Source organism: Stylophora pistillata, chromosome 4, assembly GCF_964205215.1.
Source record: "Stylophora pistillata chromosome 4, jaStyPist1.2, whole genome shotgun sequence".
NCBI classification, from domain to species: domain Eukaryota; kingdom Metazoa; phylum Cnidaria; class Anthozoa; order Scleractinia; family Pocilloporidae; genus Stylophora; species Stylophora pistillata.
In genome coordinates, this window is record NC_142522.1 from 40,098,452 (window position 1) to 40,120,951 (window position 22,500).

The 22,500-nt window shown below is 39.1% G+C and overlaps 4 protein-coding genes and 2 long non-coding RNA genes across 12 annotated transcripts in view; 3 read left to right on the forward strand and 3 right to left on the reverse strand.

Moving 5' to 3' along the window:
- The window catches only part of LOC148733719 (E3 ubiquitin-protein ligase LRSAM1-like), an 8,825-nt gene extending 7,551 nt beyond the window's left edge, over nt 1-1,274 (reverse strand). For 2 of the 7 annotated variants that reach the window (XM_088758167.1, XM_088758163.1), the window contains exon 1: nt 1,149-1,255. In XM_088758167.1, coding sequence (XP_088614293.1) covers nt 1,149-1,172 — 24 coding nt within the window. In that variant the 5' untranslated portion in view covers nt 1,173-1,255. Of the gene's footprint in view, nt 1-1,100 lie in introns of all 7 variants that reach the window. The other 5 variants (XM_088758166.1, XM_088758165.1, XR_016000458.1 and 2 more) reach the window with 4 other exon arrangements.
- LOC148733717 (heme-binding protein 2-like) overlaps nt 1-22,500 on the forward strand; it is a 38,121-nt gene that overhangs the window by 15,508 nt on the left and 113 nt on the right. Inside the window, exons 2-4 of the mRNA XM_088758161.1 lie at nt 20,913-20,979; nt 21,394-21,580; nt 21,816-22,500. The exon at nt 21,816-22,500 is cut by the window's right edge and continues 113 nt beyond it. Coding sequence (XP_088614287.1) covers nt 21,394-21,580; nt 21,816-22,279 — 651 coding nt within the window. The 5' untranslated portion in view covers nt 20,913-20,979 and the 3' untranslated portion in view covers nt 22,280-22,500. The remainder of the gene's footprint in view (nt 1-20,912; nt 20,980-21,393; nt 21,581-21,815) is intronic.
- Nucleotides 1,111-10,435, reverse strand: LOC111346889 (uncharacterized). The gene is made up of 3 exons (XR_016000459.1): nt 8,757-10,435; nt 1,284-2,710; nt 1,111-1,174 (listed from the first exon to the last, which is right to left on the reverse strand). It is a non-coding gene; the product is annotated as an uncharacterized LOC111346889 (long non-coding RNA).
- On the forward strand, nt 4,028-6,869 carry LOC148733720 (heme-binding protein 2-like). Its single transcript, XM_088758160.1, has 3 exons — nt 4,028-4,151; nt 5,186-5,498; nt 6,103-6,869. Exons 1-3 carry the CDS (start codon nt 4,140-4,142, stop codon nt 6,600-6,602), a joined length of 825 nt encoding a protein of 274 aa, XP_088614286.1. The 5' UTR covers nt 4,028-4,139; the 3' UTR covers nt 6,603-6,869.
- Nucleotides 17,514-20,218, forward strand: LOC148733721 (uncharacterized). The gene has a single exon (XM_088758157.1). The coding sequence runs from the start codon at nt 17,897-17,899 to the stop codon at nt 19,730-19,732; it is 1,836 nt and encodes a 611-aa protein (XP_088614283.1). The 5' UTR covers nt 17,514-17,896; the 3' UTR covers nt 19,733-20,218.
- Nucleotides 22,392-22,500, reverse strand: part of LOC148733722 (uncharacterized) — a 1,754-nt gene continuing 1,645 nt past the window's right edge. The window contains exon 2 of the long non-coding RNA XR_016000465.1: nt 22,392-22,500. This exon is cut by the window's right edge and continues 1,016 nt beyond it. This is a non-coding gene — a long non-coding RNA (uncharacterized LOC148733722).

Here is a 22,500-nt window from a genome sequence, read left to right on the forward strand (position 1 = left end):
TGGACCTGTTCTTTCTCTTTCACAACTAAAGATTCTCTGGACCTTATTGATCTTGTTAGCTAGTCTTTAAATAATTTTAAAGTTAACTGGAGGGTATCTTAATTGTGAGGTACAAATCACGAATGATGGTGTCCATACTAACCCCTGCTCTTTTCTGACCCCGAATGGACCTGTTCTTTCTCTTTCACAACTAAAGATTCTCTGGACCTTATTGATATTGTTAGCTAGTCTTTAAATTATTTTAAAGTTAACTGGAGGGTATCTTAATTGTGAGGTACAAATCACGAATGATGATGTCCATACTTAAACCCCTGCTCTTTTCTGAACCTGACTTGACCTGTTCTTTCTCTTTCATAACTAAAGATTCTCTGGACCTTATTGATCCTGCTAGCTAGTCTTTGAATGCTTTGTGGAGGCATAAAATTTTTTTTGGCTCCAAAAAAAATAGTTTCTACAGATCTCTCTTTCAGTATTGTTGGAACAAGATGGCATTGCCTTCCCTTTGTGGTTTGCGGTATCCTCAAATTCCAATCGATTTGATTGATACTTTTGCTTGGTTAGCCAAATCTTCTCCCAGAACTTATTGCTTATCAAGACCTCTGACGGCCATGATCACTGTTCAACAAATTATTTGCATTCTTGTCAAAAGTATCGGAATAGACAAACTTTGAGCATGAGAACAGCATAATTTGAAATCTTGCTTATAAGTGGAATAATCAAGGCTGGAGCGAAAGAAAAAGCATAAAAAAAAACGCAGACTTGAGACATCTATGCAAGTGTGGCGGGTTTTCTCTTTTACTCGCTGTCTCAGAGGAAGCAAACCCACAACACATTTGATTGTCAGTCAGACATACGGCTACGGCCACTTGAATAATTTCAACTATTTGACAGATTCGTCCCCACTTTCGAGACTTCTCACACACTTTAAATAGGCCTACGAGTTACCTAACCACTAAAATATTATACATCAAGGGATGGCAACCGTAGTGTGTACCGTTCCTTGGCTAATTGACGATCATACACAAAGAGGAAATAACAAGTTCGGCCTCTAACGAAATCAAAATAAACATTTCTGCGACACTAATCTACGTTAAACTTACCACAACCATGCATCTTTCCACTCATTTTTTTTATTCGTCTTTGCTCACTTTTCTCGACTTAAACAGGGGCATCTCTGTGATCCAGAAGAGCAAGAAAAACAATAATATTAAAAGATGTTCGCCATGTTTCTATACTCAGCCATTTTGTACTCGATTGCGTTATGGGTAAAAGCAATGACTCACATCAACTGCGGGTGCAGCTACTTTTGACAAGGATCGAAGCGTGTTTTTCACGGCAAAACGTCTGTTTGAAATAATGAAAAAACTACTGGAACATCATGCTTTATTTTCGAACAAAACAAACTGCTGACATCTGCATGTACGTAAATGTGTGGGTGGAATAGAGGACATAGATTCTTTTTATACGTGGTTTGTCACGCAATCTGTCCGAAGAGTAAACATTGCGTGATATAAAGGTCAAGTCACGGTTTAGTTCCCGGTTAAGAGTTTATTGTCGGCCATATTTTTTAATAAGTAAAGCAATCAGCAAGGTTTCCTAGGTGGGCAGGAAATTACAACACAGTTTGTGGAAATTAAGTTTTTTTTTCTTCTTTTTATTCCAATTTTTCCTTTCTCTCTTTTGTTTCTTTTTCTTGTTTCATTATATATGCGAACGAGCTTCATCGTAATCTGGCGGACCATAAAAAGAGATAGTTAAAAATCAGATTTTGAGCTCGACATTTTTCATGATAGTTGATGAGAACGATTCATGAATCTACTGTCACGCTTAGAAATGAAAAGCGAATAATTTAATTGTTTCTCAATTAAGCTACTAATCGTACAAAACTTGCATGTAACAAGACTGGCTCGCGCTCATGTTTTACTTTTGGTAGCAGCAGCAACTCGCTTTGCACGTCATCTATCGTTCACAGGATGGACGGCGACATAGAGTCTTCTTGTCTTACATAATAACAAAAGAAACAAATCGGTAAGGGTGATGTCATTTATACGTCTGCCCTCTGATTGATCAGAAGAACCAAACGAAATGCGAGTGAAATTCAGCCTTTTAAAAATTAATTTAGGATAATGATCGGATTTTGAGATTTCAAATTGTAACTTAACCCCTCGAAAACTGTCTTCAAATGAGCTAAATGTAATCTCTTGGCGATTTCAATGATCAATTGAGATCTGCGCAAAAGCGTATTCCTAAATCAAATGCAATTATGCCCAAACAAGGACATTTGTGACATTTGACGATAGCTAAAGCAGCAGCTGTGGCGTCCAGTAGATGGCTTGTTGAAGTTTTGCGAGGGGCGGCCTGGTTACTAATTTTTTCTAACTTACGTCCAACGTGTTTGTGATCTCAAAGGTCAAAATGTGAAGATCAGTGGTTGAAATAAAAATCATTTGGTGTTTGGATTGTACTTGTCTTTGGAATTTATAATAAAGTAGCTTGAGGCATAAATTTCTCCACACTTGGCTAGCGTGGTTCCCGTTGTGCATTGATCATGATCTTCCTTGCAGTTTTACAGATCTTCTGGCTCAGCTGGTCCGGCGCTCGTTAGGATGTCACCCAACTCTACCCCGTTGCGTAAGGCCTCTTCTTTTTGTTGCAGACTGCCATCTTAAGGAAAACCGGTATTGAGGGTCCGAAGGAAATACTCGGTACTCTCCAATGAAAGAAAAGAAATCAAAACAAATCATTATAAAAGGTTACTTTTGTATGAATTTTACTTAATTCTTGACTTCTGTAATGATGCGAAGCTCAATCCCTATTTTGTAGATAGATGATAATGTACTGCCTATGGACACTCGCTTTGAAACTAAAAAAAAAAATTATTTAGGTGGAAAGCCAGAATTTTTTTAGTGTCACAGTCTTATTTCAGGGCGGAATGAGGGGTTTTTTTTTATTATTATTGTCACAGCCTTACTTGATTACCTTTTCGATGGTCTGTTTCTACATGAGGTCAAACACTCCTTCACAGATCTTCCATATGGCCTGTTATTTTTATCATTTATTTGTACTTTTTTTAATTTTTTCTTTTTTTTTTTACTTTTGTATGGTAGCCAGTAGTTATTAGATCGTAATAATTAACTGAATAGATAAATAACTGAGTTGAAGACTCTACATCATGTACAAAGCATAGTGGATGGCAGCAAAGTACAAAGTCCAGAAAGCCACCCAATTTCTCGAAAGCCAAGCTTATTATTGCTCCCGCCGACAAGTTGATTTTTACCGGATTATGTTTTTATCTAGGATCGACATATCGGCGATGGCTCTGAAATTCAAAACAAAAAGGTCAACAGGAATTGAAACCGAATGGATAGCCTCCGAGGCAAGACTTGTAACACCATTAAGTTCCTAGGGCTTTCGATAAACAGGCTCGGGACCAAGTCCTTCTGAAAAAGGTCGTGGTGTGTGTTTAGGAGCGCACACTCCCAAATAGCGACGGTTTTTACGTTATTTTGCTGACTGCTTTTTATGGCCCTATTTGCCTCGATCTTATTCCCAGAATTCGAAAGAATCTTTAGCCTAAAACGAGGCGAGGAAGGCAAATTGACTTTGAGACAAAGGAATGACGTATCATTTATTCCTTCATTTGAATGAGGTGTATGCCTTACTATTAATCGCACGAGTTACCCCCATCCACCTCCTTAAAAGGAAGCCCTGTTTACTCTCGCAAATCTGCCAGCTTGTTTTCACAGATGACTATATCAAACGATCTCAAAAACAACTTGGAGCTACGTGTCATAGCCGTTATTTTTTTCTTCTTCCAGGCTAGGATATCGCGTTGTATTACGTAACAATAGAAAGCAAAACCTCCTCTGTAGTGTTATGCAACTCACACATTATGTAACTTCCGTTGTATAAGTGCCTCTTATGTTACACTGAAAGTTTCAACTGTGCGCCGATGAATGGGTTATTGTGTAGCTACAGCACGAGACATGTTATCTGATACGGACATGGGATGACTAAGGATGCACATGTATAACAATCCTTTTAGGCCGATTGCACGTGACGTTAGCTATAAAGAACACGAACTCACCCATTTATGTCAAAACGTCTTGAGGCACAAACAAGTGTTGAGGTGAACAAGCATGGCGACTATGGTAAGGATCTACGGTATTATCCTCTCTAAAGAGTATCTGTATTTCATCATTTTATTGTTGTTCATTATGATGTCGAATGTTCCGAAAGTATGAATGTCTTTAAAAGAAAATCGAAGTTGAATGCGTAATCAGTTACGTAATTGATTTCCATACCAAATGTCGTGAATAGTGAGTTAGATATGCAGCTAAACCGGCTGGGCTGAACAAAATGATGTACATCTTGCACCAACGAATCGCTTTTTGCAGCCGTCACCGTGCTTTCGAAAGTTTGATGATAAGCATCCTGTTCTGAAAACGCTGTCTAAAATCTGCGAGTTGAAGGAATGATCTTGTGTCATGTTTGGACGTGTTTGCAGTAATCAAATTCCTTTTATGGCAAATGGTTTACGAGAATTCTATATCTACATCATTTATAGCTGTGCAAGATTTACAGTGTTTCAGTGACGTAATCTTAAGTGCTGGCCCTCTATTAAAAGCATATTATACTTATCTCGAGGTTATTCAAACAATCACTGAGAAAAACATTTTTAAACATGTCAAAGATATCCTATATTGAGTGTTGCATTTTTTTCTTTTTAAACCTGAAGTAATGAGAGCGGGCATGAGGAGCGGGGCAAAAGTTAAGCCAGATCTCCTTACCTGGTTGCTTTTAAGGGTTTAGTGCTATATACTGTCCAGCATGAAAATTTTTTTTACGAAAGGTTTATTCTGCGGATTTGACTCCACGTTTTTTGGAAATAAATTTTGCCGTTCGAGTTTCGACTTAAGGTTCTGCAACAGTGTAGATATTTTCTATACATCTTTACTATGACATCCTTTCCTTCAATGACGCTCATTTTCGCAGCTTCCTGAAAACCGCCTCCTGAAATATCTCGCGAGTAAAGCAACTGCGCAAGCTGGCCATCTTGCAGCGCCCCTGGTCTCAAAGGCGCTTTGTTTGCCAATTACAGATGTAATCTAATACGTACGGAAACAATAACATTGATATCTACCTAATCTTTTGACTATTATATTAAAACGTGTTTTCTTTGCAGATTAAGCTGATTCTCCCAGTTCTTGTGTTACTCCTAGTCTCGACTGAGACTAAGGGTTTAAGTCTTGGTAGGATATTTGGCAAACGTCTTTTAAATGGATATCGCCTAGTTACTGATGTCGCGAAAAAAATTTTGTCCAAGCTTCCATTCAAGATTCCCGGATTCGGGGGACCAGTTTCGCCGACAAGTACACCTTCATTCTGTAACGAGAAGTACGACTGCCCTCGATTCTATGAAATGAAGATCAATGCCTCAGATTATACGTTGCGCTGCTATCCAAAGCCTTATAAATGGGTTTCAACTACTGTAGAAGGTAAAGCAGAGTCATTTAAGCTATCAAAATAACACTGAAAGCAGCACTTAACCCTAAGGGCTCGAAGTTGTGGATAAAACTGGCTCAGACGAAAACGAGAACTCTGTGGAATTCAGATTGTGATAAGGGAGGGGGGACTGGAATTGAGGAATTTTTCATGGATTGGTCTCCCAAAGCCTCTTCTGTCAATACTTTATTAGGAAACAAGCAAAACTTCGCAAAAATTCGAAACTCCTTGTGCAAGAATTATTTATTGCTCTAAACGAAGTTTTTGGATTTTTCTAAACATGAAACTTTCTGTAACCGTTTCCAGATCCACCTCCTTACTTTGGGTTCTCTTCTTACTTTATCCTCGTATAGAATTCATTGTTAGTCTCGAACGAAACAAGAATGAATGCGCAACTTCAATGCTTCTAGGAAAGTGAAACATACGCCCAATAAAAACTGCAAGTGAAAAGAAAATTGAAATTTTAAGTACCCCTTCTCCCTGCTTTGCGGTTTTCATTTTTCAGTGCGCACGTCAAGTTGGGAAGTCCTCAGCTTCTTTAATGATTACAACTGTGTCTTTAATTGATAACTTATCGTCATCTTTTGTAATTACCAGGCAATACTTCCAGAGAAGCCGGCAGAACTGCCTTTTGGAAACTTTTCAGTTACATCGGAGGCAGCAACGAAGAAGAAATGAAAATCAAGATGACTGCACCAGTGACTAACAGCATGCAGTTGGCGGACCCGGGATCTAACACCTTCTGCAAGAGGAACTTCACCATGAGTTTTTTCATCCCATACAAGCACCAAGAAGACGCTCCTGCCCCGACCGATGATGATGTCCATCTGTCAGTCGTGCAGCCCTTCTGCGCGTATGTTAAAGTGTATGGTGGTTATTCTAGCATCAGGATGGTAAAAAATAACTACGAAGCTTTGGTGAAGTCACTGAAAAGGGATCACTTGGATGGTGATTTCTCTACCGATACGTTCTACACTGCTGGTTACAACAGCCCCTGGGAGTTATTTAACCGCCATAACGAAATTTGGATCGTCAGTAAGACACACAGCCCAAGTGCAACTGAGAATGAAGAAGATTTTGAAATCAGCAGCTCGTAGATCCCGAGCACATCTCAGTTGCAAACATGATATTAGTATCAGAGGAGAGTTCTTGGTTTTCAAATGTCTTTTCTTTTTTTTTTTGCTAACATTAACACCGCTAGTAGAACTTGTAACAAAAGAAGCAATCATTCAGAAGACATAAGGAACTAATGAGGACCAAAATAAGCATTACACAGTCTTTGATTATCTTCTGCTCCAGTTTATATAAACGTTGGTCGTGATTGTTCTCCATTATGTATATTAAATATGAGATTGTTAAGGTGAGACACACACCTCTTTTTTAACGTGGAAGAACTGTTGAAAGGGACTATTTGGCGAACTGAACAAAAATTCTCTCACTATTCCCCCCATTTCTCTTTTTAACGCAGTTGCTAAAGGTGGAAAGGAAAGACGAAAGGAAACTTTTTATTCGCACTATTTCAGAAGGTTACTAAAAATTATAAAAGTCAGAATATATAAAAAACAGTAAATTACATCAATAATCAAAATTAAAATGTGCACAGTGACCAAAGTAGCAATGATAGCTTTCGAGTTGGCCACTGTCACGTATAATTAACTGGAACGAATCCGTTTTGAATGCTTGGTAGATTGCTGTGCAAACTCACCAATAACTGCCGCTAAGAGAAATAGCTTGTAAGCTGCTGAACTGTTTGGCGAGGAAACATGTGTGGAAATGTCACTTTGAGCAATTTTGATTTCACCCCACTCCCTCCCCTCCCCCCCCCCCCCAGCAATGTCACCAATTTTCAGTGCATCAGATTTATCACAGTACCGTATATATTTCGCCCGACACTCTTCCCTCGCTTCTATTTTCTTTCCGTATACCAAACCACGTTTAAGAGAGGAACTCTTTTTATAGTTGTTAATAGAATAAGAAAGATGGTAAATTTTCAGCTCGGTAAAGAATTAGGGAAAAATGTTTTTCGTCTCATCATGAACGTGTGAAAAAGATTAGTCTCCATGAGGAAGCGAGCCTCGGACCTTCGGATTCCGCGCTCCGATGCTCTGTTATTGAGCCACATAGACACTATACTATTGATTATAGCCTTATGAGTAATATTTGGAAAACCCAGAAATTTAACATCAAATAATTAAAGAATTGTAGAGTCCTAAAATTACATCAAAAAAGCAACTCCTCCTTGCAGTGAAAACAGGTTTTCCGGCACACTGATCATAGAGAACGTTGTAAGCCAACGTCGTATCTAAGAGGATTGAATTATTAAATAGATTATATTCTGTCAAATTATAATAGGATCATGATTTGCATAACTGATGTGCCAGTGTCGGATTATGATAACAAATGAATGCAACAAAATACGAAAGCACCGTATAAAGACAAAAAAAGATTAATTCTTCCTTTGCAGTTGATTGACTTAAGGATTTCTTAGTTGTAAAAATAGCAAAAGTATATTCTTCGTATTAGAGATCTTTTATGTAGAAAGAAAAGTACAAATTGCGTGCAGAGAGGTCACTACCAAGAGCCCCAGTAATTGGTTCCTGCCACGACATAGTTCTCCTCACGAGATGAAGTCACGTTTTGCGTTTGCTACATGAAGACACATAACGACTATTGCAACACAACAATACATTGCAACAATCGTTGACTGGACCTTCGAAGTAAGCGTGACCAGAAAGTCAAATATCGAAAGAAGATCAGTGAAGTTCGAAGACTGAAATTTACATAACGCTCAGTTTACTTCGTCAAGTTAAGTCTTAAAGTATTAGTGTTGATAAGCACAAAGCTGTACAATTCTCTGCAAAATTAAATACTTTTTTTTTAACAGCTTTTATAAGAAAAACGCCAATTTGCAAGGACGGCAAATTTTTCCTTTCATACCGTTTCAATTTACAATTTTAAACATTGTAATATTTACGTTAATTGAAGCACTGAGAACAAAAAGAGGGTAAAGGATCGACGTGGACGAAAATTGAGCTGCTGAATCAATACCTGATTAGGGAAATTATACAAAAGACTGACATAGAATATTTTGGAGAATTATACCAAAGGCTTAAATGTACAGCCAGATTAAATCAAAATGAAGTACACTTAATGAGAGCCAGGTCGGATGTGAAAAACGCAAAAACATAAACTGTATAATCCGTAAGGATTTCGAATGGATGAAGAAAAAGGTGTGCTACATAGTTTCCTACCTTGGCACACTGGTTGTTTCAGTTGTGTTTTAGGATGAGTGGTTTGTCTTTCTAGAGTCGTGGATTCTTCATTAGGCACAATCTTGTCGTGATTTTCCTTGTCCGAGCGCGGTGAAGGATTTTCGCTTTTGATCGAAGACTTCCGAACCTTTGATGGCCTGGATCCCATATTTTAGGAAGGCTCTATATGTCACATTTAATATAATTTTTTCAAGACATGTGGAAGTTTGCCAGAGTTAACGAAAGTAAGGCGCATTAGCACCCTTATTACGGTTATTCTCTGGATGGAACGTTCTTTGTTCGTACTATAATTAGATGCAGTTTGCGCTTAAAATTGAATTATTCATAGTGTGCGGGAGTGCGGAAAATTAAACCTTTGAGTTGCTTAATAAACATCGCTTTTAAAAAGAAAGTTTGCCTTGTCCGAATACTTCTTCATGTTTGAAGTAAGAAAAGTCCCACATCAGGAAACAATGTACGATTGGGGTAGGCTTTCGGCACACTTTACAGAGCTTTTTTATCCTGGATAAGGAATCAAAATACATGTAATACTAAAGTCTTTATTCACCAAAATACAAAAATACATATTTCATGTTACAAGTAAGTGTAAAAAATTTAAATGGTAAAAAGTAAGAATAAAAGTCTACTATATCACATAGCTAATTCATATTTAAAAACTAAACGGTTTTTGAACTGATGAGTTTTTAAAACGCATAATGTTAATCTAAGGGTTAGACAACAAGTTCCTTTCCAAAGTTTGTAACTGGACGGTTTGTTAAAGTGGATGCCTTTAGCATTAGAAACTTTTATGAAAATTTTTACGGTTATGCCTCTCTAAGAGATTGTAAACACTTACAAACTTAGACGTGAATTTCCTTTTAAAACAGCGGTCTAAGAAACTTTAATATTGTTCTGGTGTAAGATCGGACTTGGACGTGGCATAGACAGATGGTGCGTAATTAGGTAGAACTATTGTATTAATTAAAGAGAAGATCATTTCTGATTAGTGCACGCCTCTTTTCGCAGCGTTCTAAGGACATGTAGGGATTTGTTAGCTTTAATAAATTTTTTCTTCGCGTGCACTGAAAATTTGCTATAGCATTAGAAGGTGACCCCTAAAATTTCTACTTCTTTACAGCTTGGTATCATCCCGATAGGTGAGTAGAGATTGCGGTTGCCTCTATATTTGATCGTCAACCCTTTACATTTGCTTGGATTGCAAAACATTTCATTTGTATTCAACTCATCTAAAAACTGTAACACTAACTGATCGGAGTGGTGTACCTCCTTCCATAAGAGAGCAATAATTGTTAAATCATCAGCGTGCTTAAATAGCGCGACATGATTATACCTAAAGTGATGATAAGGTCATTGGGAAATATGTTCAAAAGGTAAGGACCGCTTAAGCTACCTTGAGTTTTCCCTTTGTTAACCGGTTTCCAGTCGCGCTCAGAGTTGTTGCAACATACCCTTTGTCCTATGTTTTCTATCCTTTAAAAAATTCAAATACCAATTGGTAATGTATGGATTGATTCAGTGGGAGCTGAGCTTTTGTTAATATATTAGCCACGAGAAAATCATGTTTCACAGGGTCGACGGCTTTGCTGAAGTCCACTAATCGCAAATAGGCGAACTGCTTCACCATCCGGGTTCTCCAGGTAGCTGTTGATCCCATGTTGAGTTGACAGGAGAGCATTAGTACAGTTCCCACCTTTTCTGCGAACTGTAAGGTACTGAGGTGACTTTTAATGGTCTTGCGAGCATGGAAAGGTGCTCCGTCAATTTTCTCAAAAACCCTTGCTATAACCGGAGTAATATTAATGTCACGATAATCACCATGTGCTTTAGGAACATCCACTTTGGGGAGGGGGGTAATAATCGCGTGCTTCCAAGATACATACATACATACATACATACATACATATACTTTATTTAATCTCAAATTGGAGTAGCTCATAAAGGATAAGCTAGTATCTTCGAGTTACAAGTATAATTCTAAATACTACTAAAATGTAAAATGTAAAAATGATTGTAACATTCTAAAATGTTATGAGAAAACTATGAGAAAGAGTCATACTGTAGAATCTTGCGCTTGAAATCAGAAAAGTCAGACGTTCTAAAAGAGTCCAGAAGAGAGTTCCATAGTTTTGAAGCCATATATGAAAAGGAGTGAAGACCATAAGTAGTAGTTTTTGTAGACGGTAGAGACAAAATATAATTTCCGCGTAGATTATAGGATACAGACCGAAAACTAAACATATTCCTTAGATAGCCTGGATAGCAGTTAAAAAACAAGCTCTTGTACAATATAATTAAGAAAGTCTGAGGGCGTCTTTTTACAGAGATTTAGAGTTAACTTTGCTAAATAGAGAGTCATAGGGAGAATCATAATCCTGCAAGATAACTCTAAGAATTTGCATGTTTAAAGTATCTATCTTCTCAGTACTACGCGCTCCACAAAAGTGCCATACAGACGAACAATAGTTAAAATGTGGCATAATAAAAGCCTTATACAATCTTAGTAGAGTATCTTTAGAGATAAGTTAACGAAGTCTTAACATTACATTGAACTGGCCATTTATCTTCTTACAAATAGTTGATATATGATTATCAAAACGCAACCTATTGTCAATATTTATTCCAAATATATCCAAAGAATCTTTTAATGGAAAAGAGAAGGAGTGGTCTGTTTTTCCCAAGACTGTAGCCTGGTGTTTTGTCTCATTTAGAATCACTCCATTGCTGCGATACCACTTATTTGCAACTCTCACTTCCCGACAAATACAGTTCTCTTGAGCTACTGGGTCGACATCAGAAGAGTATAACAGATGATCGTCCGCATATACGTGAAATTTACCTTGCGTAACCGAGTAAAACAAGTCGTTGATGAATATATTAAAAAACACAGGCCCCAAAACACTTCCTTGCGGAACTCCTCTTTTAACATCTTTCCAACTGGAAAAGGTGTCCCCAGTCTTGACTCTCTGCTGTCTCCCCGAAAAATAATCCTTCAAGAGTGCTAAACTTCTCTCTCCCACACCATAAGCTTAGAGTTTTGCTAAAAGTAGATTGTGTTGAATAACATCGAAAGCCTTAGAAAGATCCATTGAGACTACCGCAACTAATTTCCCTTCATCGAGCATAGCCCTCCAGTCCTCAATTAACTTTGGCAGCGCCGTCTCGCGACTGTAAAACTTTCTGTAAGAGCTAATGGAATCCGACAGAATCGCTTGATGAAAGTCTCCCAGCTGTGCTATCAGCAGCCTCTCATATATATTGTTGAGTACAGGTAGTACTGTGACAGGCCTATAGTTTTCTTTTTAAATTCATCACCCTTCTTAAACAGTGGTGTCACCTGCCCCATTTTCCATGCACTCGCGTAGCAACCTTGAGCAATTGAGGCATTAAACCTATGAGCAATGGGCTCAGCTATCACAGCTGCCGATGCTTTGATTAGTCGCGGCGGTATCATGTCGTGACCACTCGACTTGCTCACATTAACTTCTTTAAGCAATTTTTCAACCTGCACACAGTTGGTACAGTGAAGATCAAAAGAAAGTGGCGAATTGATTTCCCTATAATGTTCATGAATGGCCAAAATACTAGGATGATTTCGAAGTCCTGTCCATAGTCACTGTCATTTATCCGTGCAACGCTGTTAGCGACTTGAACAAAGTGATTATTAAAAAACTCTGCATCAGCATTCTTCTCAGTGATGACAACATTATTTTCTTCAAGGATAATATCATTCGCCTGCTTTGTTTTACCATGTAGGAATGGGCGGTACGCATTCCAGAACTCACGCGGGTTCTCAGACGATGTTGACTTTTTCACAAAGTGTTCTTTTATCGCTTTCCTTCGTAGTGACGTGCATTTATTACGATGAATTTTATACTGTTCGTAGTTTGTGTCCGTGCGATCTTTGGTAAATTTCCGCCATAATTTATTTCGATGTCTAATAGCCTTACGCCATTGTTCATTCATATATGGGACTTGATTGCCCCTGACAATGGTCTGTTTAAGAGGGGCATGCTCCTCCAATATGTCATTGTACAATTGTTCAAAGGCGAAAAGTTTGTCATTTACATCATCAAATAGATTCATTATGGTAAAAGGTGCTATAAGTAAATCCTGCACAAATTTGTCTTGGTTGAAATTTTTTAAGCTACGAAAACATAGTTTTCATGAACGCGAAATGGGCGCCACAGACCGCAAGACAGTAAAAATCAGCGAGTGATCACTGATTTGAGTATCCACCACACCGGATGTCAAAGTCTTTGTCTTGTTATTAGTCAGGATGAGATCGATTAGTGTCTTAGTTGTTTTGGTCTTACGAGTGGCTTTGGTAATTAAGCAATTAAGATCAAAAATATCCAACAAGTCTAAGATGCTTCTACCATCTTTTGGAGGTTTGTCTGGATCCAATAAATCCGCATTGAAATCCCCGGCATAAAACACAGTATCTGAAAGCATCGCCACTGCTTCAAAGAGTGATGAGAGCTCATTAATCCATCGAGATTTCGGTACAGATAGAGGTCTGTAAACACCCACAACTGTTATCCAGCCCTTTCCTAGTTTGATTTTGAGAGCCATAAACTCTGTTTTAAAGGTGGACAAATTTTCAAGCGACATTCCTTTGAGCTGTCTCACTGTCATAAAGTAAACATCACTTCTAACATAAATCATTAACCCTCCGCCGCCAGCCTGTCTATCCTTGCGACATAAGCGATAGCCATCGATATGAAATTGACTGTCCGGGAAACTTGCATCAATTTTGGTTCAGAAATAACAAGAACGTCGAATCTTCCAGAGAGTAGCCAAGTTTTTGTTTCATAGAATTTGAAACCACCAACACTGTTTGTATTAATATGGCCGATCTTGAAGTTTCCGCGGTGTTTTCGAGCAATGTTATCAACCTCTGTCCAAACTGATATCACTGTATCGTTTTCCTCTGAGGTTGACTCGGCGTTAGAAATGCCGTTAGAATTTAGACTTGTATTCGCAAAAGGAAGCTGATGTAACAGTTTCAAGCACGACCTACAGGTTCTCGAATTGTTGTTAGTGGACATCAGGTGCAGATACTCTTCAGGTAGTACGCCGCCACATTTGATGTGAGTCCACGAAGAGCAGCCATCACACCAAGTCGCTCGATGATTTCGGGCCACAACCCGGTCACACTCAGAACATTTTTTTGTAGACAGAGGCCCTAGATTAGTGCTTATATCACCACAGAAGCGAAGTAGCTCTAAGTTAAAAGTAGCTGAGCCGTAGTAATTCACTCTCGACTTCAAGTAGTTATCAGACCGTCTTATCATCAACCAATTTCGGTACAAAGTACTCCCTTTAATCCATGGCGTAATACCATTTCCATCAAAAGGCACCTTGATTTTTCTTACGTGTAAGTTGCACTAGTACTGTTTACCAAGCTCAAAAACGTACGAAAGAGCGAGAAATCATACTGAGATGATAAGTAGATATTTCACACGTCCAGCCGCGATCTTGTCTGTAAGAAGACTATAAGATTATCGCGCAGTTTGTCTATAAGAACACTATAAGATTATCGCGCAGTTTACGATTAGGAAATTGTGACGGTAGGGGAGATTTTAAAGTCACATACAAGTTATCGTGTGCAACAACGTCTCCTTTTACAGACAGTGGATAACGTGAAAAACTCTGCCCTCTCGCTTGAGAGTGTACTATCAATAGCTTTATCAAATTTATGAATGTCTCTGTTTGTTTTTTTTCTCTCTTTTTCTTTTTTCAGAAAAGAGACTGGAAAGTGTTGTTGTTGCCACTCCTCGCCATCAAGAAATTCGGCGTAGAAATTGTCGATGCAGTTACCTCTCTTGAGGAAAAAATTGATTTCTTTTTACTTAATTACCAGAGTAGTAATTGAAAACTGAACCGAACGAATGAAAAAAAAATTAAACGGTTGCTTTAGCCTCCCCGTACGTAAGGGGGTCGCGAATTCCCACGTAGACTTTGTGACCCTCTTCCGCAGTATGATTTTATCGTGTCAGCGGTCATCTAACTTGAGTAATAGCGGGTTGTGTGTGCTTTTAAAGGCAGAAAAAGGAGCTACGTGATTAGTGGGAACATGGCAACTAATTTATTCCTGTTTTTCTCGTTGCCATATTCCCACCAATCATGTAGCTCCTTTTTCTGCCTTTAAAAGCACACACAACCCACAATTCCCCTATGCGCTCCGACGAAGGGCTAACACTCGAAACTTCAGCTTTTATAATCGTAACGGTGGCCAATTTACCATTTCAACTTTGTTGATATATTCAAATTATTTCGTTACCCCCACCGACGCAGCCCCAAACAGTTTCTTTAGAAACTATCAGCCTTTATTAACTTGAGTAATAGTAATGGTAAACGAAGTTCTGCCTGCAGTCCACCAGCGGTATCATAATTGATTACTCTTCTCTGACCAGCTAGGTTCCCGCGAAACTGAAACCATGCCGGATTTTGCCAGAATTTACGATAAGAAAAGGCGAATTGAAGGGCAGATTCAAACCCGTGTAAACTGTCAAAAATCTTTGGGGCCGAGGTTAAAGAAAACTGTACTCATTTTGAGATTACGAAAAACGCTTTATTAATCAGTCGCTAAATCTTGACAACCGTGAATGATTGTTGACATTTATGAAGATGATTTCGCATTCCTTCCTACTCATTTTCTCACTGATGGAAGTTGTACAATAATCTATCAATGCACATGTGGAACGGATGCAGTAGATAGTTGCCTTCGGACAATTACCGAAATTAAAATCCTGGCTGCTTGATTGCTACATTTTAATGAATTATTGCGACATAATATTTCGGTTTCATTTCCACATGAAAATATGAAACCGTTTTCGGATGAGTCCGCGACCTGTCCTTGACGTCTGTTGTGGAACACACAAAACATGTAGCATGTAGAATTCACTGTTGTGAATTGCTCAATGAAATCTTCCTTCCGTTAATTCCTCCGTCCCATCCGACTGAAAAGCCTGTAACCGTAGTCTCTATATCAACGTGTACCTCACAGCGGTTTGCATGAAGAAACTCGATTTCCTTTTTAATTAGCGTAGATTGTTTGCAAGCACTATTTGGATTACAGCTAGAGAGAAACCGTGTAAATAGGGAACGGAAACTGTGTCGTGCCAGATTTTATGAGTCTACTGTTGAGCAACTCAAGGAGTCCAAGCCAGCTACTTGGTGGCGAGAAGTCAAAAAACTTAGCGGTATGTCTAGCGTATCAGGTTGCCTGGACCCTGCTGCACTGTACCAACACATTGATTGTGGCCAATTAACACCCCCTACCTTGCAAGACATCGCTAACACGATCAATAAAGCTTTCCTGGCTCCGATGAACGTCTTTGAACCCTTGGCAGCCGACAGTTTCCCTCGTCCTATAGCGGAAGAGTGTCCCTTAAAAGTACTGGAACCGTCTGTTTTTTAAAAAGATGTTATCCTCGAATCCTTCTAAGGCAATGGGACCTGACGGAGTACTAGGTTGGCTTCTCAAAGAGAATGCTGACTTATTTGCACAGCCAGTTGCTGATATCCTTAACTGCTCGTTCCAGGAGGCTAGGCTGCCAAGCTCGTGGAAGGACGCCGACATCGCCCCAGTACCCAAGAAAAAAACCAATTCGTGACGTGAATAAACACTTACGCCCGATCTCCTTGACACCTGTACTATCAAAACTCGCCGAGGATTACGTTGTCGAGCGATACGTCAAACCGGCAGTCCTTGCTAGAGTGGATGCGAATCAGTTTGGTACTGTGCCGGGGTCCAATACCACGATTGCCCTTATCAGTATGCTGCATTCATGGCTCTGTGATACGGACGGAAATGGAGCAACTGTACGGGCCATCCTCCTTGATTTCCGTAAGGCTTTCGACCTGATCGATCATAAAATTTTGATCCGTAAATTGATGACTTATAGTCTACCAAGTTCCATCATTACCTGGATCACTGACTTTTTGACGTGTAGAATGCAAAGAGTAAAGTTTAGCCAGGACTGTTTTTCTGAGTGGGGCTCCATTCCATCCGGAGTACGACAGGGCACAAAGCTCGGCCCTTGGCTCTTTGTGATTATGATAGACGATCTGTCGCCTACTGGAAACTGCAATATGTGGAAGTACGTGGATGACACCACAATATCTGAGGTTGTCCAAAAGAGCCAGAACAGTGATCTTCAGCGGATTGTTGATGAACTAAGTAGTCAGGTAGCTATAAACGGTTTCCAGTTGAACGAGGGCAAATGTAAGGAGCTACGTATCTCATTTTCAAGATCCCCACCTAACTTCGACCCAATTGTGGTCAATAGTAAGGAGTTAGAGTACCTTTATAAAGCTAAAATGTTAGGTGTCACCTTCTCCGTCGATCTCAAATGGAACACACATGTAGATGAGATAGTAAAGAAAGTCAACAAGCGGCTTTACTTCAATTAAAGCGCGCCCAGGTTAAGTCCAAGGAGCTCGTTTTATTCTATCTTACATGTATTAGATCTGTTATGGAATACGCACGCGCGCTCTTTCACAGCAGCCTACCTCAATATTTATCAGTTGATTAAGAAAGATGCCAGAAGCGCGCATTACGTATAATTTTTCCTGATAAAGAATATGACGAGGCGCTATCGTGCACTGGGCTTATCTCGCTGCATGAGCGGCGTGAGAATATTGCCAACAAGCTCTTTTCTAACGTTCTTGCGCCAAATCACAAGCTGCATAAGCTCCTGCCGCCCAGGAATGTATCTAGGGTGGACTAGGGTGGTACGATACAAAAAAAAATGCAATTTTTGTTGAAAATGAGTCTATTTTTTTTCCATTCGATTTCACTTCTAAAGGCTTTTGTTTAATAGCCCCAAATGTCTTTTTGTGAATAATTTGTCAGGAAATAGTAATAAAATGCAATTTCTAAGGCACTGTTGTTCCGTTGCCATGGAAACGCATTTTTAAATGCGTCCTTTTAGGGCCTAAAAGTGCGATTTCCTCCCAGATCAAAGCAAGCTGATTGCGTCTTGAGTAAGCTATTGGGAGACTGGGGCCCAACAATGACTTTCAGCCTCGTTTTGATATATTTCGGTGAACAGCCGTTATTATCAATCATTCAGTTGTGAATTTTCGCAAGTGAGAGAGCTTCAATCATCAAAATGCCGAAATTTTCGTCTCAGAGACGCAAGAAGCGCAAATTTTATGGAAATCGCTTTTCAAATAGTCCAAGAATTAACGAAGAAGAGTCGATTGTTGTCGAAAGCGCTTCGAGTGGGATACGTGAATCCACAGACGGCATTTCACATGATCAGAGCGAAGCGAAGGAATCTTCGGCTTCGTATCGAAAGCTTCAATCAACTTCCCAAGAAGACAAACCCAAGCCTAAGCTGATCAAGGTAGATAAAGAGGAAACCAGTCCATCCATTACAGGGTTCAGGTTCTGTGATATGGAGGTGCTATCGTCCGTTTTTTCTTTGCTACGTTGTGGCGAATGCGGCGATTTCAGTCTTTTGTTTATGGAAGATAATTTGAAACGGAAGGGATGTGCGTCAACTTTGCGTTTGCTGTGCGAGCAGTGTGGATGGAAACATTCATTTTGCACATCAAAAAAGCAAGGAAAGAGTTTTGAAGTAAATCGGCGAATCGTTTATGGTATGAGAACTCTTGGAAAGGGTTATGCTGGTGCAAGGAAATTCTGCACAATTATGAACATGCCTCCACCTCCAAATGAGAAAGCTTTCCTCAGCAACTCGCGCGTAATCGGCCGTCACATGAAAGCGATTGCAAAGGAAACAATGAAAAAGGCAGGAGAAGAAGTTTTATCTCTCAAGAAGGATGTAAATTCTTCTGAAGGTCTACCTGTGAACTGTGGTGTTTCTTGTGACGGAACATGGCAAAAGAGAGGCTACTCGTCACGCAATGGTTGTGTGACTGTCATATCTATGGACACAGGAAAGGTTCTTGATGTGGAGGCCCTAAGCCAAGGATGCAAACAGTGTGAGCGGCATGAACAAATGGACAAGAATTCTCTCGAATATCAGATGTGGAGAGCTGATCACACCACTTGCAAGTCAAATTTCCAGGGATCAGCACCTGCTATGGAACCAGAGGGTGCAGAGCGCATATTTCAAAGGTCTGTTGAGCTGCACAATCTCAGGTACACTGAATTTTATGGGGATGGGGACAGCAAGAGTTTTTCCAGGATAAAGAATATTTATCAAGATGCTGGAATTTTAGTGGAAAAGAAAGAATGCATTGGTCATGTGCAGAAGAGGGTTGGAACTGCACTTCGCAAATTAAAACGTGACAATCCAGGCCTTGGAGGCAGAGGGAAACTCACAGATAGTCTAATTGATAAACTGCAGAACTATTATGGCATTGCCATAAGGTGCAATGTTGGAAATTTGGCTGGAATGAAGAAAGCTATCCATGCTAGCCTCATGCATTGTGCCTCAAGTGAGGCACGCCCACTTCATGACCACTGCCCAACAGGTAGTGCAAGTTGGTGCAAGTATCAAAAGGACAAAGCCAACCATACGAATCTCTTTAAGCATGGACCTGGCCTTCCTTTACCTGTTATTGCCAAGCTAAAGCCTGAATATATTCGACTTAGTGAGAACAACTTATTGCAGAAGTGCTTACATGGCAAGACACAAAATCAAAATGAGTCTTTGAATGGCATGGTATGGCAAAGGATTCCAAAAGAAATTTATGTTGGAAGGGAGACATTAGAATTAGGACTTTATGATGCTGTTTCTTATTTTAATATTGGTTCAATGAGTATTATTAAGCTTTTCCAAGCCCTTGGTATTCCTTCTGGCAAATATACCGAGGAGGGTTGCAGACTCCAAGACCAGCTTAGAGTTAATATTGCGCAACATAAAAGCAAAGCTACTACCAAGAAGCGACGCAAAGTGATTAGGGGCCTTAAAAAACAAAAAGATGACCATAATAAGCAAACTGAAGGAGTCAGCTATGGCCCTGGTCAGTTTTGAACAATTCAATTCATGGAAACTGTGTTCAAGTCTTGAAAAAATCAGTTTAAAAACTTTAAACCAGTTTTCTCTCAATTTCGAATTTTATGAAACTACCGACACGCTAGCAAAGATAACTTTCCAGCGTTTTATTCAATTCTTCTCATTTTTGGAGTGAGAGATCTCAGTATATTTTTGCATGCAATGAACTAGAAACATACACTTAGGTGCATCTTTTGTTGTTAAATGACCAAAATGAGATTGCTCATCTTATCAATTCCTGAAAGTTGTTGTGTTTTCTTTAATATTTTCCATTCTATATGACTGAGAGGTGTTTCTGTAGTTCATTGCATGCAGGTGCATGTAAAGATCATTGTCTAAAAATTTTGTGAATTTTTAATCTAATGTTAAAGAGTTATGACTGTTCTTGTTTGGTTGCCCACCGGGGGGCATCATTTGCTAATTCTCAGCAGCAATAATAAAATATCAAGTCAAAAACTGCAAAAATACAGTTGTCTCCATGTGTCAATTTAGGTGATATAGATAACTTTTTGTAAAAAAACATGAAAAAATGTTGATTTTTTGAGGGTTGTACCACCTTAAGGAAAAAGCGCGCTTTTAATTTACCTGTGGTTCGCACGAACAGGTGCCATGATAGTTTTATCTTTCATCATTTACGCACGCTTTGTATAAGCTGACTCTATCTATTTGTGTAACCTAATTTTTAATATTTTAAAAGTATGTTACCATTTTGATATATTTCTTAATTTTGTAAATGAACACGTAATTCAACCTTCGGTTGCAATGTTTTTCAAATAAACTGTCTATCTATCCATCTAGGGCTAGTAGCCGGCGTTGCAAAAGATTCTGATGGCATCTCTATGGCAAGATGAGGTCAATGAGCCCTGATGAGGACGTGACCTTTAGTAAAAGCGCGGGATTCTTACCGCTGGTTATAATTAACAGCTGATTCAACCTTAGTCCCCAAGTTGAGCTTCTTTTAGTTAGTTATTACTAAAGTGGGACGACCGCTGACCCTAAGTAAGGCAGGTAATAAAAATCACGTGTTGGAAGGTCACGGCGCAATCCTCATCACGCGATGAAGTCACGTTTCGCGAGTGCTCAACGAGGTCACATGACTGATATTGCAACACAACAACATATTTGCGTATAAATTATGTACGTTGCAGCACCTTTGAATATACTTCTGCAGGACCAGAGAAGCGGGTAGTGCGACGTCGTCAACTGTTGTTACTCTTTTCAAAAAGGTGAGAGCCTACTTTCAAAGAGCTTTCAATTTTATAATACTCAGGGAGTTAAATTGAAATACAAAAGAATTTGCATGCATTTGTGTGTTCTAGCTATGGTGAATGCACCAGTTATTGTCCCGAAAGTGGTGAAGTTTGGAATAACCGGCGCGAAAACTTGGTAACAGCACTGAAGCAGAACTGTTTTGAAACTTATTTTTGACTTAATTGACAACAGCGAGGTGCAGTGAGGATGAATTACGCTTTTAGCTGATAATTTTACCTCAAGTCAAATGTGTTTCGATTTTTATTAATTGCGAACTCGAGATTACATCGGTTACGTAATCTATCAGAGCTATTATGGAAATTCGAACGTAAAACTCGATATTTTTCCCTAGTTTAATCATGGAAACATTATTTAATTCTGTTGTTTAGATGCAGAGCCTTATTTCCCTATTTGTTGTGGTCCTTATGGCATTTGCTGAAGCAAAATCGATCAGAGACGAACCAAAGTTTTGCCACGGACTCGAATGCCCTCACTTTATAACTGTTAACAAAACAGACAAATATGAACTCCGTTGTTACAAAGAAGACTACAAGTGGGCCTCTACAATTGTGGCTGGTACAATATTTTATATCTTTCCTCCTAAATTTCAACTCTACTATTATGTAATGTTCCTTCGGAGGTGTTGCGTGACGCAATCCCATGGTGTCACATCTTTGTCGATTTGTACAGAACGCTACGGATTTACGTTACTTAAATACTTTAAAAATGATTGTCTCTCATCTTTAATTTCCGAAATATCGTTCTAGTTTCCATTGATCGTCAATTAATTCGTTTTCAATTTCCTCTGCAGATTATGAGTACGACAAAGCTGTTGAGATGGGTTTTATGCGATTGTTTAATTACATAGAAGGCGAGAACGTACCAAAAAAGAAAATCCCAATGACCGCACCAGTTGCGGTAGAAATCCAACCAGGGCAGGGTCCTTTCTGCAAAAACAACTTCACAATCAACTTTTTTGTTCCTTTTGAGGATCAAGAGGATCCTGCCCCACCTACCAGCAAGGATGTCTACATCTCCACCTTAAAAGGGTTCTGTGCCTACGTGAAAGTGTACGGTGGCTACTCAAACATTGACAAAGTTCAGGAGTACTCCGAAGAGTTAGGTGAAGAACTTGTTAAGGACGGGCTCGGTGATTCATTCAGGAAAGACATATTTTTCTATGCTGGTTATGACAGCCCCTTTAGAGTTGTTGACCGACATAATGAGATCTGGTTCATTAAAATAGACTCCGTTTTGAAACCCAGTTTTTTCTAAGCATGCATTCAACCATTGGTTTCCCAAGTTGGCTTATAGCTTAGATTAAGGAAAAAAGAGGAGGCATCATTTTGATAGAAAAGTAATAAAAATTTGCCTTTAGATTGTCAAAGTTTGTTATTTTATTGCTATCATTAGTTAGCTATTAATTATGTTGAATTTTGTAACTATTCTTGGCAAAATGGAGGAGTCACCTTTTTGATAGAAAAGTCAGTTTGTAA